At 59.6% G+C, this 15199-nt stretch overlaps 2 protein-coding genes across 3 annotated transcripts in view; one reads left to right on the top strand and one right to left on the bottom strand.

Moving 5' to 3' along the window:
• MFSD12 (major facilitator superfamily domain containing 12) overlaps positions 1–11871 on the top strand; it is a 32446-nt gene extending 20575 nt beyond the window's left edge. The window contains exons 3-11 of the mRNA XM_017847974.1: positions 4880–5090; positions 7826–7970; positions 8063–8245; positions 8547–8639; positions 8730–8822; positions 9687–9857; positions 9944–10038; positions 11138–11268; positions 11385–11871. Of these exons, the coding sequence (XP_017703463.1) occupies positions 4880–5090; positions 7826–7970; positions 8063–8245; positions 8547–8639; positions 8730–8822; positions 9687–9857; positions 9944–10038; positions 11138–11268; positions 11385–11407 (1145 nt within the window). The 3' untranslated portion in view covers positions 11408–11871. The remainder of the gene's footprint in view (positions 1–4879; positions 5091–7825; positions 7971–8062; positions 8246–8546; positions 8640–8729; positions 8823–9686; positions 9858–9943; positions 10039–11137; positions 11269–11384) is intronic.
• Positions 11872–11908: 37 nt separating this feature from the next.
• The window catches only part of TEKTIP1 (tektin bundle interacting protein 1), a 7672-nt gene continuing 4381 nt past the window's right edge, over positions 11909–15199 (bottom strand). Inside the window, exons 2-4 of one of the 2 annotated variants that reach the window (XM_017848001.1) lie at positions 12594–12832; positions 12386–12511; positions 11909–12238 (exon numbers count right to left, since the gene is read on the bottom strand). In XM_017848001.1, the coding sequence (XP_017703490.1) occupies positions 12057–12238; positions 12386–12511; positions 12594–12832 (547 nt within the window). In that variant the 3' untranslated portion in view covers positions 11909–12056. The remainder of the gene's footprint in view (positions 12239–12385; positions 12512–12593; positions 12833–15199) is intronic. The other variant, XM_017848002.1, reaches the window with a different exon arrangement.

The raw sequence follows: 15199 nt of genomic DNA, 5'->3' as shown, positions 1-15199 counted from the left end.
CACCCCCCCCGCCCCGGCCACCCTGAACCCTTTGGAGGGTTGATGGTGCCTCCTCACAGTCTGTCCAGCCTGAGCTCATCTATTAGGGTGACCCACCGGGACAGCTATCACTGAGGGACAGTCAGTCTGCCTAGTGCCTCCTCTCTCTGTTCTGCCAGGGCAACCTGGTGCGTGGGCGGTTTGAGGGTGCTGCCCTGGGAGTTGAGAGTTGGGAGCCGCCTGGGTGGGACTGGAGGGTCAGGGGTCTCTGCCCTGTTCTTGCATTGCCTCTATCTGTCCGGCCAGGGGGAGGGACCCCCTAGGTCTGGGGGAGGTGCCCTGATTAGAGAGGGCTGTTGGGAGGGCAGGAGGCCGGCATCATGGGCTGGGTCACCCTGCCCCGGTGCCCATCGATAAGACTGCAGGACTGCCTCCCAGCGGCCCTCCTCTCCCCGCCCGGACCCTGGGCCTGAAGATTAGCCGGCCTCCTTCCCTGCTCTTCTTGCCCTCACAGAAGTGCTGGCTGTGTCCTGGCATTTGGGACACACAGGGCATTTCAGGAGGCAGGGCCAGGAATTCCAGGCTGCAGGAGGGGCAGGCGGGTGCCTCCTCACCCTTGGAAACAATGACTGAGGTGGGTGGTTGGACCCAGGCTCTGGGTATTGACATTTTTTGCAAGAGGCAGTGGATCTCCAGTGGTCTGAGGGCGCAGGCCCGGCAGGAGGCACAACTTGGGGACTGGATTTTCATGTTTCCTATGTCTGGGCTATTCCTGGGTCATCTGAGGCGGCGGCAGACAGGGAGGGGACCGGCTGTCCCTTCCCCTGAGCGGAGCCCAGGACTCCAAATTTCTCTTTGATCATAATAGTTGGATAAACTCTTTGACAGATGCACAAGATAATTTCTGGGCAGGGCGGGTGCGGTGGCTCACTCCTGTCACCCCAGCACTTTGGGAGGCCTCCTCACCTGAAGTCAGGAGTTTGAGACTAACCTGGCCAACATGACAAAACCCTGTCTCTACCAAAATACAAAAATTAGCTGGGTGTGGTGGCGCACGCCTGTAATCCCAGCTACTTTGGAGGCTGAGGCGGGAGAATCATTTGAACCTGGGAGGCAGAGGCTGTAGTTAGCGGAGATCGCGCCACTGCACTCCAGACACAGTGAGAGTCTGTCTAAAACAAAACAAAACAAACAGCAACAAACCAAAACAAGAAAACAAACAGGAAAAGTAGCTGAAGGCTTTATGTTTTTCCAAAGCAGGCCTTTGGGAACGGGTGTTCCAATCGGACACCAAGGCCTCCAACGTCACCCCTCTTCCCCGCCTTGGGGAGGGGGCACCTGCCCCGGGAGCTGAGTCGGGGGCCACCTGGGTGGGCCTGGAGGGTCAGGAGGGTCTGTTGGGAGCAGAAAAGCCCAGGCAGCCGCTCTTGATGCCTGAGCAGGTGACTTGCGTGAAGGTCACCCTGACAATGGCACCCACTTCTGTATTTGACCCCCAAGTCTGGGGCTGGTGGCTAAGGACTCGCTTTGCCCCTTAACAAGTCCTGGGGGGCTCCCCCCCATCCTGAGAGGACCCTCAGACTCAGACGCAAACACTCCTGTGGGTGGGCAGATGGCACAAATGGGCTTCAGAAGGAAGGACATTAGCTTTGAGGTACTGAAGGATGGGTAGGAGCGTGTAGAGAGGCGCATTCCAAGTAGAAACAGCTGTGGAAAAGGTAGGACCAGTCCTCACTTTGAAGCTGCAGAAGCAGGAAGTGGTTCATAGTAGACGGAGCTTTTGCTGGTGCCACACATGAACTCTATCCCCACAGCAGCCTGTGGGGCAGGAACTGTCTTTTTTTTGTTGTTGTTGTTGAGACAGAGTCTCACTCCGTCGCTCAGGCTGGAGTGCAGTAGCGGGATCTCGGCTTACTGCAACCTCCACCTCCCGGGTTCAAATGATTCTTGTGCCTCAGTCTCCCAAGTAGCTGGGATTACAGGCATGTGCCACCAAAGCCACCTAATTTTTTTATTTTTAGTAGAGACAAGGTTCCGCCATATTGCCCAGGCTGGGCTTGAACTCCTAACCTCAAGTGATCTGCCTGTCTCAGCCTCCTAGAGTGCTGGGATTACAGGTGTGAGCCACCATGCCCCCATGGGCAGGAACTTTCACTACCTTTGTTTCTCTTTTTTTTTTTGAGATGGAGTCTTGATTTGTCACCCAGGCTGGAAGGCAGTGGCGCGATCTCAGCTCACTGCAACCTCTGCCTCCTGGGTTTAAGCGATTCTCCTGCCTCAGCCTCCCGAGTAGCTGGGACTACAGGCGACCGCCACCACACCCGGCTAATTTTTGTATTTTTAGTAGAGGCAGGGTTGATTTTACCATGTTGGTCAGGGTGGTCTCGAACTCCTGACCTCAGGTGATCTATCCGGCGCGGCCTCCCAAAAGTGCTGGGATTATAGGCGTGAGCCACTGCACCCAGCCTCTTCTTTTCCTTTCTCTTTTTGTTTCATTTCTTTTCGTTGTTTTTTTTGTTTTTTTTTTTTTCTTGACAAGGTCTCGCTCTGTCACCCAGACTGGAGTGCAGTGGCACGATCATGACTCACTGTAGCCTTGACCTCCTGGGTTCAAGCGATCCTCCCACCTCAGCTTCACAAAGTGCTGGGATTACAGGGATGGACCACCACTCCTGGCCACTATCCCTGCTTTCTGAAAACTGAGGCCTAGAGAGGCACAGTCACTTGCCCAAGTTCCCCCTGCCAGGCAGCCTGGCCCCAGCAATGGTTAACCCAGATTGGCCAGCAGGAACAGGGAGTCCAGCCAGGAAGGGACCTTCTCACCGGAGTCCACAGTTCGTGCTCTGCCCCCGGATGACCCCGCCAGGACCCCAGGAATCCGCGCAAACCCTCCCAGACCCTAGTTCCAGGGAAGCCAGCAAGAGAGGCTGGCTTTGGTTTCACTTCCCGATTCCAGTTCTCTGGGGGCTGGCCCAGCGTCTGGGGATGAGGTCATCTCTGGAGCCTGGAGGGAGGAAGGAGGTCCAGCCGCCAGGCTTGGTGGTACAGAGGCCCTTACAGGTGCCCCAGGCTGGGAGGAGAGGAGTACAGGGCTGCAGGGAAGGAGCCTGGCTCCGGTTCACTCTAGGGGCCTCAGTTTTCCCATCTGGAAAATGAGGATAATGACACCCACGTCTCCAGGCTGTGTCAGAGCCACTATTGTTTTTCACTGCTCAGAAGATAGGAAAGGAACAGCCTGTACGGTGCCTCACGCCTGTCATCCCAGCACTTTGGGAGGCCGAGGCAGGTGGATCACTCGAGGCCAGGAGTTCGAGTTCAGCCTGGCCAACGTGGTGAAACCCCGTCCTTACCACAAATACAAACATTAGCTGGATATGGTGGCGGGCGCCTGTAATCCCAGCTACATGGGAGGCTGAGGTGGGAGAATGACTTGAACCCGGGAGGTGGAGGCTGCAATAAGCTGAGATTGGGAGGCGGAGGCTGCAGTGAGCTGAGATCTGCACTCCAGCCTGAGCGACAGAGTGAGACTCTTGCCTCAATAAAAAAAAAAAAAAAAAAAAAAAAAAAAAAGGCCAGGTGCAGTGGCTCACTCCTATAATCCCAGCACTTTGGGAGGCCGCGGTGGGTGGATCACCTGAGGTCAGGCGTTGGAGACCAGCCTGGCCAACATGGTGAAACCCTGTCTCTACTAAAAACAAAAATTAGCTGGGCGTGGTGGCGGGTGCCTGTAATCCTAGCCACTCAGGAGGCTGAGGCAGGAGAATCACTTGAACCCAGAGGCAAAGGTTGCAGTGAGCCAAGATCTCGCCAGTGCACTCCAGCCTGGGTGACAGAGCAAGACTCTCTCTCTAAAAAAACGGAGATATTGAAGTGCCCGAGTTCCATGCTGGGTCTCCCCAGGCCCCTCAGAAGCTGCTGTCTGCAGAGGAAAGCCGGCAGGAAGCTGGCAGACAGACAGACAGAGAATTCCCTGGTGCGCTGAAGGGTGAAGTAGGAGCCGCAGGGGCCAGGAGAGAGGTGTCTGAGGAGGTGACATTCCTGTTGAGCCCAGAGGTGAAAAGGAGCCGGTCTTGCTAAGATGTGAGAGAAAGAGAGCTCCAGGCAGAGGCACGTCCATGCAAAGGCCCGGGGGCAGGACCGCCTGGGGTGTTGGAGGAACAGTGAGGAGACCGGCATGGCTGGAGCAGAGCAGAGAGAGAGGGGGGACAGAGGGCAGGGCAGGGCAGGCCACAGAGGGAACAGGGCAGGTCGAAAAGGGCCCCGTGGGCTGCAGGGAGGATCTTATATTTGTTCCAGGGTATTTTAGGGGTTTTTTCTGAGGCCGTGAAGAGCCAGGGCTTGGCACAGCAGCTCTCGGGTTGGGGGCAGCTGCTATTTCCAGAATGTCGCTGGAGGCCTGGACGCCACAGCGTTATAGGGAGTGGTCACCTGAGGAGCTGACAGGGACAGCGGAGCTCCAGGAGGGCAGGGTCCAGCCCAGCCCCGCCCAGCCCTAACTGGGCCTCCCGCTCCCCGAGGCCCCATGGGAGGCTTGACAGTGGCCGAGGGGGAGGAGCCGGGGGAGGCTGTGGCTGTAACCGGGGCACCTGTGGGGGGCAGGTTTCCGGGGGACCCCCTGCGCCCGGGTTCTTCTCACTTACAGGCTGAACCCAGGTACCTGGTGTCAGATTCCCCTTTTGTCACCAGGGCCATAAACCTGGGGGACCCTGGCTGCAGACCCTCGCTCCTGCGGCCATAAGCCTGGGGGACCCCGGTTGCAGACCCTTGCTCCTGCGTGACTGTGCATGGGCGGGGCGTCTCCGTCTGCGTCTCGGTTTCCCTCTCTCCCTCCGTGTCCCCACCTCGGGAGCCCTGGCTGGTGCGGGACGGCCCCAGGACTGACCACCCCGCCCGTCCACAGGCACTGTCTGCGTCCTGCTGTCCTTCCCCTTCATCTTCAGCCCCTGCCTGGGCTGCGGGGCGGCCACGCCCGAGTGGGCCGCCCTCCTCTACTATGGCCCGTTCATCGTGATCTTCCAGTTTGGCTGGGCCTCCACGCAGATCTCCCACCTCAGCCTCATCCCGGAGCTCGTCACCAACGACCATGAGAAGGTGGAGCTCACAGCACTCAGGTGGGAGCCTGGGCACCCTCCCCCGTGGGCAGGGTGGGCCCTGGCACGGCGTATCAGTCAGTGGGGCCATGTAACGAGTGGCCACAGACTCAGCAGCTCGAGACCAGGCAGTCTTTTATGTTTATTTTTTGGAGAGAGGGGTCTCACTCTGTTGCCCAGGCTGGAGTGCAGTGGTGTGATCTCGGCTCACTGCAGCCTCCACCTCCTGGGCTCAAGTGATCCTCCTGCCTCAGCCTCCTGAGTGGCTAGGACTACAGGAGTATGCCACCACACCCAGCTGTTTTTCAAAGGTTTTGTAGAGATGGGGGTCTCACTGTATTGCCCAGGCTGGTCTTGAACTCTTGGGTTCAAGCGATCCTCCTGCCTTGGCCTCCCAAACAGCTGGGATTACAGGCGTGAGCCACCACACTTGGCCATCACACATTTCTCCTGTCACAGTTTTTGGGGGTCAGGAGTCTCCATAGCTGAGCTGGGGGTAGAGGGGTGTTGTGCTTCAGGGTCTGTCGAGCCTGCATTCAAGGGGTTGCCCAGGGTTAGGGTCTTAGGGAAGGCTGGGGGCGGTCCCTCCTCTGTGCTCACGTGGTGGTGGCGGAATTTGCCGTCTTGCACCTGCGCAGATCATGCTGGCCGGCTGCTGCTTCTGAGGCCAGCAGGGGGACTCTCTGATCCCAAGAAGTTCTAAGTCCTCTCTCCCAAAGGATGGCCTGATTTGGCCAGGCCCACCCACGGTAGTCTCCCTCAAGAGAATCTCGCTCTGTCAGCCAGGCTGGAGTGCAGTGGTACGATCTCGGCTAATTTCTTTTTTCTTTGTATTTTTAATAGACACGGAGTTTCCCCGTGGACCATGTTGGCCAGGCTGGTCTCAAACTCCTGACCTCAGGTGATCTGCCTGCCTTGGCCTCCCAAAGTGCTGGGATTACAGGCGTGAGCTACTGTGCCCGGCCTTTTTTTTTTGTTTTTTTGTTTGAGGTAAGAGTCTCACTCTGTCACCCAGGCTGGAGTGCAGTGGCGCGATCTCGGCTCACTGCAATCTCTGCCTCCCGGGTTCAAGCGATTCTCCTGCCTCAGCCTCCCAAATAGCTGGGACTTCAGGTGCCCGCCACCACACCCGGCTAATTTTTGTATTTTTAGTAGAGATGGGATTTCACCGTGTTGGCCAGGCTGGTCTCGAACTCCTGACCTCAGTGATCTGCCCGCCTCGGCCTCCCAAAGTGCTGGGATGACAGGCGTGAGCCACCGCGTCTGACCAATAATCTCCCTGTGGATGCGTCTGAGCTGACCAAGGTCCTTGGTTAGAACACATTCGCAAAGTCCCTTTCCCTCTGCCATAGAACGCCACTTAGCCCTGGCTACATCCTGGGAGTAACGTCCATGGCGGACTTATAGCTCCTGCTGCCACGAGGAGGGGATGGGACGGGCAGGCCCCTCTGGGGCTGCCTTAGAATTCTTTCTGTGGGCCGGACGCGGTGGCTCACGCCTGTAATCCCAGCACTTTGGGAAGCCGAGGCGGGTGGATCTCGAGGTCAGGAGATCGAGACCATCCTGGCTAACATGGTGAAACCCCGTCTCTACGCAAAATACAAAAAATTAGCCGGGCGAGGTGGCGGGCACCTGTAGTCCCAGCTACTCGGGAGGCTGAGGCAGGAGAATGGCGGGAACCTGGGAGGTGGAGCTTGCAGTGAGCCGAGATCTGGCCACTGCACTCCAGCCTGGGCTACAGAGCGAGACTCCGTCAAAAAAAAAAAAAGAAAAAGAATTCTTTGTTACACCTGGGTGCGGCGGGTGCCCGGCTTATCCACTCACTTGCTAGAGGCACAGGAAGAGGTTCTTCTGGTTATGAGGATGATGTATTGCGCACCTGCTGTGTGCCTGGCGTAGTTCTAGGCCCTTAACATGAATCTCAACTTCCTTAACCCTCCTTGTGAGGTGGGAGGTGGGAACTGTTCTCTCCCAAGTACTCCAGAGGAGGGCTCGGCCCCAGCTGGTGCCCAAAGCCAGGATCCACACAGCGCCTCTGTGTTGGGGGAGCTGGCTGTCTCCACGTCTGACCGTGCATCACCAGCTCCACCCACTCTGGCCTCCTCCCCACCCCCAGATCTGAGTTCCCCATTATGGCCATGAGACAGGTGCAGGCGCTAACGACACGGGTTGCCCAATGCCCAGGGCCCCTGAGGGCCCCAGCTGACCGGGGCCAGACCCCAGGCACTTCCTACGTGCCATCGCTTTGCCAGCTGACCTCCTGCTGTGCTCACATGGCCTCTGAAGGTGACATGGTTCCCACTTTCAGAGAGAGGTTGATTCGTGGTGGGATTCCAAGGCCCCCCTGGGGGGCTCCGTGCCTGGTTGGGCTGCGGGCAGGGGCCGGCCTGGATGCTTCTAGACCAGGGAGCCCTCACCCTGTAGCCGCCCAGCATCTGGGGAAGAAGAATTCTCGAATTTCGGCTTCTGAGTCTCAGACTTTTGGGTTTCAGCGTGGACTCTGCTTGGCCGAGTCACTGCACCCTGGTCCTAGGCACGAAGCGGGGAGTTGCGGGTCACAGCTGTCCTGCGTTAGATAATGTGCAGGCTGGGGAAACAGAGGCCAGCACGGGCTTCCTGGAGGCCGCAGTGTGACCGTGGCTAGAATCACCCATCAGTCAGGGGTTCCCCAGGCTGCTCTGACGGTGGGGCCACGCGGGGAGGAAGTGGCCTGGGGTCCTGGCGTCTCGTTGAGTCCCTGCCCGCCTGCCCGCCAGGTACGCGTTCACCGTGGTGGCCAACATCACCGTCTATGGCGCCGCCTGGCTCCTGCTGCACCTGCAGGGCTCGTCACGGGTGGAGCCCGCCCAGGACATCGACATCAGCGACCAGCTGGGGGGCCAGGACGTGCCTATGTTCCGGGTGAGCTGGAGCCCGGGTGGGTCGCCTGAAGTCCTCAAGCCAGGGATAGGGGCTGGGCCAGCCGCCACTGACCGCTTCCGCCGGGTCCCCAGAACCTGTCCTTGCTGGTGGTGGGTGTCGGCGCTGTGTTCTCACTGCTGTTCCACCTGGGCACCCGGGAGAGGCGCCGGCCGCACGTGGAGGAGCCGGGCGAGCACACCCCCCTGTTGGCCCCCGCCGTCACCCAGCCCCTGCTGCTCTGGAAGCACTGGCTCCGGGAGCCGGCTTTCTACCAGGTGCGTGCTGGGGACGGCGGGGCTGGCGTGGACCTCCTCTCCCACCCACCGGGCCTTTGCTGTGCGGGTCAGCTGCGTCCAGACACAGAGCATACGCGGCCGCTGGTGCAGCCCACATCCGGGGCAGACATCACTCATCAAGCACCGCTTCCTCTCCCCGGCCCACCCCACTGGGCAGTCACTACCAGTGGATCAAATGCCAGCTGCAGGGTGCGCCCACCCTGGCCCTGGTGCCCCCTGCTGGTGGCAGTGGAGAAGGCCCTCCTGATCCCTGGCAGTCCCTCTGTCTGTCTGCCCACAGGTGGGCATGCTGTACATGACCACCAGGCTCATCGTGAACCTGTCCCAGACCTACATGGCCATGTACCTCACCTACTCCCTCCACCTGCCCAAGGTGAGCGGGTTGGGGTGGGGACGCTGGGATGGGACGGCCCCAGCCTAGCGAGCCATGACTGACACGCCGTGCCTGGCTCTGCCCCCGCAGAAGTTCATCGCGACCATTCCCCTGGTGATGTACCTCAGCGGCTTTTTCTCCTCCTTCCTCATGAAGCCCATCAACAAGAGAATTGGGCGGAACGTAAGTGCACAGGGACCGGGGCGGCCAGGGCGGAGGACGGGGTGCCCTGCAGCCGAGATCCCACCCACTCCGGGTTCCAGCCTTGGATGCTTCCAGGCCTCCGAGTTCCCGCCTTGTAGAAGCCCTGGATCTAGGCCGGGCGCGATGGCTCATGCCTGTGATCCCAGCACTTTGGGAGGCCAAGGCGGGCGGATCATGAGGTCAGGAGATCGAGAGCATCCTGGCTAACATGGTGAAACCCCATCTCTACCGAAAATACAAAAAAATTAGCTGGGCGAGGTGGCGGGCGCCCGTAGTCCCAGCTACTCAGGAGGCTGAGGCAGGAGAATGGCATGAACCCGGGAGGCGGAGCTTGCAGTGAGTTGAGATCTGGCCACTGCACGCCAACCTGGGCGACAGAGCGAGACTCCGTCTCAAAATAAAAAAAAAAAAAGCAGCCCCAGATCTGGGAACGAGGAATTCTGGGACCCTGGCTTCTGCGTGTCTCAGGTTCATACTCTCGCACCTGCAGAGCTCTGGTGCTTTCTGTCCACCCTGTGCAGCTACTGAAGGCGTGAAATGTGGCCGTGGGGACTGAGCCGAGTCTGTCATTTGCTTTCGTTGTAACTGACCTGCCTTTAGGCAGAGTAGCCACGTGTCTGCAGCCGCTGCGGCGTGGACAGAAAGCACAGCTCCAGCATGGAGGGTCTGCCGAGCCTCAGACTTGTCCAGGGCCAGTGACCAGGCTCCTGAGGGACCATCCAGCTCATGCCCCCTGGTTGCTGGGGTTGGAGGTAGGGGTGGCAGATTGAAGACCAGAGAGGGCCAGCACCAGGCTTGGGGCCACCCAGTGGTATGGGCCTGACCCCGGGGCTGTCCCTACAGATGACCTACTTCTCGGGCCTCCTGGTGATCCTGGCTTTTGCCGCCTGGGTGGCGCTGGCAGAGGGGCTGGGTGTGGCTGTATACGCAGCGGCTGTGCTGCTGGGTGCTGGCTGTGCCACCATCCTCGTCACCTCGCTGGCCATGACGGCTGACCTCATCGGTCCCCACACGGTAGGGCTGGTAGCCAGGCTGGGGCTGGGGAGGCCGGGGCCTAGATCTCGGGATGCACGCTGACCACCTTGCCTGTGTCTCCACAGAACAGCGGAGCGTTCGTGTACGGCTCCATGAGCTTCTCGGATAAGGTGGCCAACGGGCTGGCAGTCATGGCCATCCAGAGCCTGCACCCTTGCCCGTGAGTGCCACTGTTCCTTCATCCATTCTTTTGTTCAGTAAGAGGGTATTGGGCACCTGCTGTGTGCCCAGCAGTGTTCTGGGTCTGGGCATCCAGCTGTGGACCAAAGACACCCGCCCCAATGGGAGTCACAGACCGGGGAGACCTCTCATTTCTTCCACTGAGTACTTCATGTATTCATTCAACAAACGCTAGGTCTGTGTGTGCAGTGCTGAAAACACTGTACAGAAATATATCGGGGGTGAGTCCAGCTGGAAGGGAGCCCCGAGTTTGTGTAAACCAGACCCATAGAACTCAGGGTTCAGACACAGATGGTTCTAGACCACGGCATCACAGCATTCATGCTTGTAGAGCCTCAGGGCCTGGGGCAGAGCCAGCCGTGTGAATAGTCACAGGTGAACGTGTGGTCGGGACTGGCGTGGGTGGTGTGTAAAGGTGAACGCTCAGAGAAGCCTGGCCAGCCAGGGCAGGAAGCCAGGGAGGGCTTCTTGGAGGAGGTGACATGGACCTGACACCTGCAGGATGTCAGAGCGTTCCAGGCCAAAGCCCTGGGCAGGACCACAGCTGGCGTGTTGGAGGAACGGGGAGGAGGCCCGTGTGGCTGGAGCAGAGGGAGGAGGGAAGGGCAAGGAGGGGACGGGGCAGGTCGTGCAGGGCCTGGTGGGCCATGGGGAGAACTTGGGCTTTGACCCCGAGGACAGTGGGAGCCATGGAGATCTGTGGGCAGAGGAGGGACAGGCCCTGACCCAGGCGCTCAAAGACGCCCTGTGGTGGCTGCTCCCGGGAGGACAGCTGGTGGGGGAGAGGGTGGAGCCTGGGACCAGGGCAGAGGGGACTGGGCGGGTGCAGGTGGGCCGTGCTGGAGCTGGACGTGGGGAGACAGGGACGGGGAGACGTGGTGGATTCGGGATGGATGCTGGAGGCAGGGCCGACAGGACTGGCCGAACTGCTGGGTGTGGGACAGGAGGGAGTTGCGGGGACCCCAGCTCCTGGCTCGGACAGGAAGGAGCCGCCCTCGGGTGGGAGGAGAGGAACAGGTTCAGCTTGGGTGGGGGGGGGGTCCCCGCGGTGCCTGCTCAGCCCCCGCTTCCTCCCACAGCTCAGAGCTCTGCTGCAGGGCCTGCGTGAGCTTCTACCACTGGGCGATGGTGGCCGTGACGGGCGGCGTGGGCGTGGCCGCTGCCCTGTGTCTCTGCAGCCTCCTGCTGTGGCCCATCCGCCTGCGTCGCTGTGAGTCCTGGCGCACCCTTCCCTCCCCAGAGACTGACCACACCAGGGTGGGGGTGGGGGGGGGGCATGCGCTGCACTCCACCCTCCCTAATGCCATTTCCACCCCTCCCTTGCAGGGCACCCTGACGCCCGGCCCTGATTCCTCATGATCTCCTGCACCTGTGCAAGGGAACCGCGGGGATGCACGGGGACACCCCCTGGGGCCTCGAGGAGAAGCCCCCACTGCCCCTCGCTCTTCTCTGGACCCCCACTCTCCATCCTCGCCCAGCTCCCGGCGGTGGGGTCGGGTGAGGACAGCAGGGATGCCCGCCAGGACCTTGCGAATCCAGGGGCTTGCAGGGACCCCTGGGCTTTGAGGGTGCCCCATTCTCAACTCTAATCCAGCCCAGCCCTCTGGAGGATTTGGGGTGCCCCTCGGCAGAAGTAGGAATCCCAGAAGGATCTGGGGGAACAAACACCTCTGGCCTAGGGGTCTCCAGATGCTGCCAGGGCCCCCTCAGGACGGCTGGAACCTAGAGGAGGCCCCATCACGGGGTGGTGGGCAGCAGGACTGCCCAGTAGGCTTGGTGGACTCTGCTGGCAGCAAATAAAGAGATGACGGCGGCCTGGCTCCTGCTGCCTGGGGGGGGGGGGGGCCCCTGGGGGGGGCATCGCAGTCCTGCCCTAGTTGTGGGCGGCCGGCGAGCCCAGCATCTGCCTCTGTCCCGAGCCTCTGGTCTCCTGGGACGAGCCTCGTGCCTCCTCATCTGGGTGCAGAAAGACAGTGGGTGCGTCGTGGCAGCATGCGTTTATCGGGGTGTGGGTGTGGAGGAAGGCAGGGGCCGCTGGCAGGTGGAGGGGCAGTATGGCTCCAGACCGCACTCCCGGTAGTTCTGGGTGGTGCCAGGCGGGCGCTGGGGCGCCGACAGGGAGGGCACGTAGTCTGATGCCCTCCACAGCGGCTCCACCCCGTACTGGTTCCTGTTGATCACTGTAGATGGGACCCGGGTCACCCTTTGCCCCCACCTCCTCGCCATTGGCCAGCAAGGGGCTCCCAGACCTCCCTGGTGGTTTCACCCTGGCCTAGGTGGCCTCGTCCCCCAGGCTTCCCAGGGACCTGCCCCGCACTTGACCTCACCATATTCCTTGCCCCAGATCGGCCTGTCTTTCCACAGCGCGCTCCCCCACCGGGTGCTGGGGACCTGGTACTGGGCAGGGGTGATGGGGTCCTGCCAGGCGGTCTCCCGCAGGTGCTGGGTGTAGGCTGCAGTGGGGTGGGGGCTGGCGGTCATTTCTGTCCCCCTCCAGCAGGCCCAGTGCCCAGGGCGGGGAGGGCAGGCACTCACACGATGGCATGCTGTGCTCACGGTGTTGGTAGCAGCCATGCCAGCAGTTGTAGGCCTTGCGGAAGGGGATGGCCGGGTCCAGCGGCAGGTTGTACCAGGCTTCCCGGGTGTCCGAGTTGGTCAGGCCTGTGTACCACAGCTGGCCAGCTGCGTCGCGTCCCATGGGTGTGTACTTCCAGCGTGAGGCCTGCCTGATGGCCAGTGGCCAGCGGGGACCCTCCAGGGACAGGTAGTCATCGCTGAGAGTGGGCAGGGGGCAGAGACTGAGCTCGTCTCTACAGCAAGTGCTCTGACCCGTTTGTGATGTCTGCCAGGGTGGAGGATGTAGAGGCCTGGCCCACGGCGTGGGGCCTTCCTCCCTCGCCACTTGGTGTCTGTCCTTCAGCCCTGGATCCCCCACCCCAGAGTGGGTGGCAGAGGAGAGAGGCTGACTCCCCCTCTCCCCACACGTCCCACCCCAGGCACCCAAGTCAGCATTAAACCTTTCTGTTCTGAGCTTTTCTTGCCTGGAGAAGAGGGAGGGGAAGAGGACGAGGGCCCTGGCTACTCCTGGGTTCCTATAGTCCTTGTCCAGCCTGCAAGACCTGCAAGTCCCTTCCTTTGGGAAGCCCCTCCTGGCCTAGAGGTACACCAGGAAGAAGTGATCTGGGGCTGGCACTGAGCCATGGGCCAGGGAGGACTGGGGGACACACTAGGCCAGGTGTGTGGCTCACACCTGTAAACCCAGCACTTTGGGAGGCTGAGGCAGGTGGATCACTTGAGGTCAAGAGTTCAAGACCAGCCTGGCCAGCATGGCGAAACCCCATCTCTACTAAAAATACGAAAATTAGCCAGGCGTGGTTGGGGGTGCCTGCCATCCCAGCTACTCGGGAGGCTGAGGCAGGAGAATCACTTGAATCTGGGAAGTGGAGGTTGCAGTGAGCTGAGATCATGCTACTGCACTCCAGCCTGGCAACAGAGCGAGACTGTCTCAAACACAAAAAGAGAAAAGACTCAAAGATGTTTTATGCTTTGACCGTGCTCTTGGGAATATGTCCCAAGGAAGTCACCCCAGAGAACAAGGTTGTTGGCCCCAAGATAGTCTGGCAGGGCTCAAAACGATCTCATCTGGGCCCTGCAGGGAAAGCCTGGTTCCAGGTCTCATGGCAGCAACTCGGCTTAAATCCTGACTAGACTCCCAGGTGCCCACAGAACATGGGAGCAGCCTGGCCAGTTACGGAGCCTGTTTGAGGGACACCACATGGACTCGGCTTTTCCACTAGAAAGGCAGTTTCAAGATCTGGGGAACCTTTCCCTTTTGAAATGAATTGCAAAACACATGTAGCTTTTAAAACGCAATTAAAACAGCACAAAATTGGCCGGGCGCAGTGGCTCACGCCTGTAATCCCAGCACTTTGGGAGGCTGAAGCGGGTGGATCACCTGAGCCCAGGAGTTCGAGACCAGCTTGGCCAACATGGTGAAACCCCATCTCTACTAGAAATACAAAAATTAGCCAGGAGTGGTGATGGACACCTGTGGTCCCAGCTACTCGGGAAGCTGAGGCAGGAGAATCACTTGAACCTGGGAGGCGGAGGTTGCAGTGAGCCGAGATCGCGCCACTGCACTCCAGCCTGGGTAAGAGAGAGAGACTCCGTCTCAAAACAGACAAAAAGTAATTAAAACAGCACAGAATAATATTTGATGAGAAATGAGCCCCCTCACCACTGCTGTTGGCCCTGTACCCGCCTGCCACTCACTACTTTCTGGTGTTTCCTTCCAGGACCAGGTGGTACGTACACCCACCTCCATTATTACACACTTCCGGGAGCCTGTCCACCGCATCTCCATTTTTTTTTAAATAGAAATAGGGTCTCGCACCCAGTGCGGTGGCTCACGCCTGTAATCCCAGCACTGTGGGAGGCTGAGGCAGGCGGATCACAAGGTCAGGAGTTTGAGACCAGCCTGGCCAACATGGTGAAACCTCATCTCTACTAAAAATACAAAATTAGCTGGGCATGGTGGCAGGTGCCTGTAATCCCAGCTACTCGGGAGGCTGAGGCAGGAGAATCGCTTGAACCCAGGAGGCAGAGGTTGCAGTGAGCTGAGATCATGCCACTGCACTCCAGCCTGGGCAACCGAGTGAGACCCTTTTTTTTTTTTTTTGAGACAGAGTCTTGCTCTGTCGCCTAGGCTGGAGTGCAGTGGCACGATTTCGGCTCACTGCAGCCTTGACCTCCTGGGTGCAAGCGATCCTCCCACCTCAGCCTCCCAAGTAGCTAGCATTACGGGCACATGCCACCATGCCTGGGTTTTTTTTTTTTTTTTTCCAGATGGAATCTTGCTCTGTCACCCAGGCTGGAGTGCAGTGGTGCGATCTTGGCTTACTACAACCTCCGCCTCCTGGGTTTGAGCGATTCTCTTGCCTCAGCCTCCTGAGTAGCTGGCATTGCAGACATCTGCCACCACGCCCAGATTTTCTTTGGTATTTTTAGTAGAGACGGGGTTTCCCCATCTTGGCCAGGCTGATCTTAAACTCCTGAAGTTGTGATCCACCAACCTCGGCCTCCCAAAGTGCAAGGATTACAGCTGTGAGCCAGTGCGCCCAGCCTTTTTTTTTTTTTTTTTT

The sequence above is a fragment of the Rhinopithecus bieti genome, unplaced genomic scaffold, assembly GCF_001698545.2.
Source record: "Rhinopithecus bieti isolate Rb0 unplaced genomic scaffold, ASM169854v2 scaffold_30687, whole genome shotgun sequence".
Taxonomy (NCBI): Eukaryota; Metazoa; Chordata; class Mammalia; order Primates; family Cercopithecidae; genus Rhinopithecus; species Rhinopithecus bieti.
Note: the sequence above shows the minus strand (reverse complement) of the source record. Positions and strands in the feature narration are given on the sequence as shown.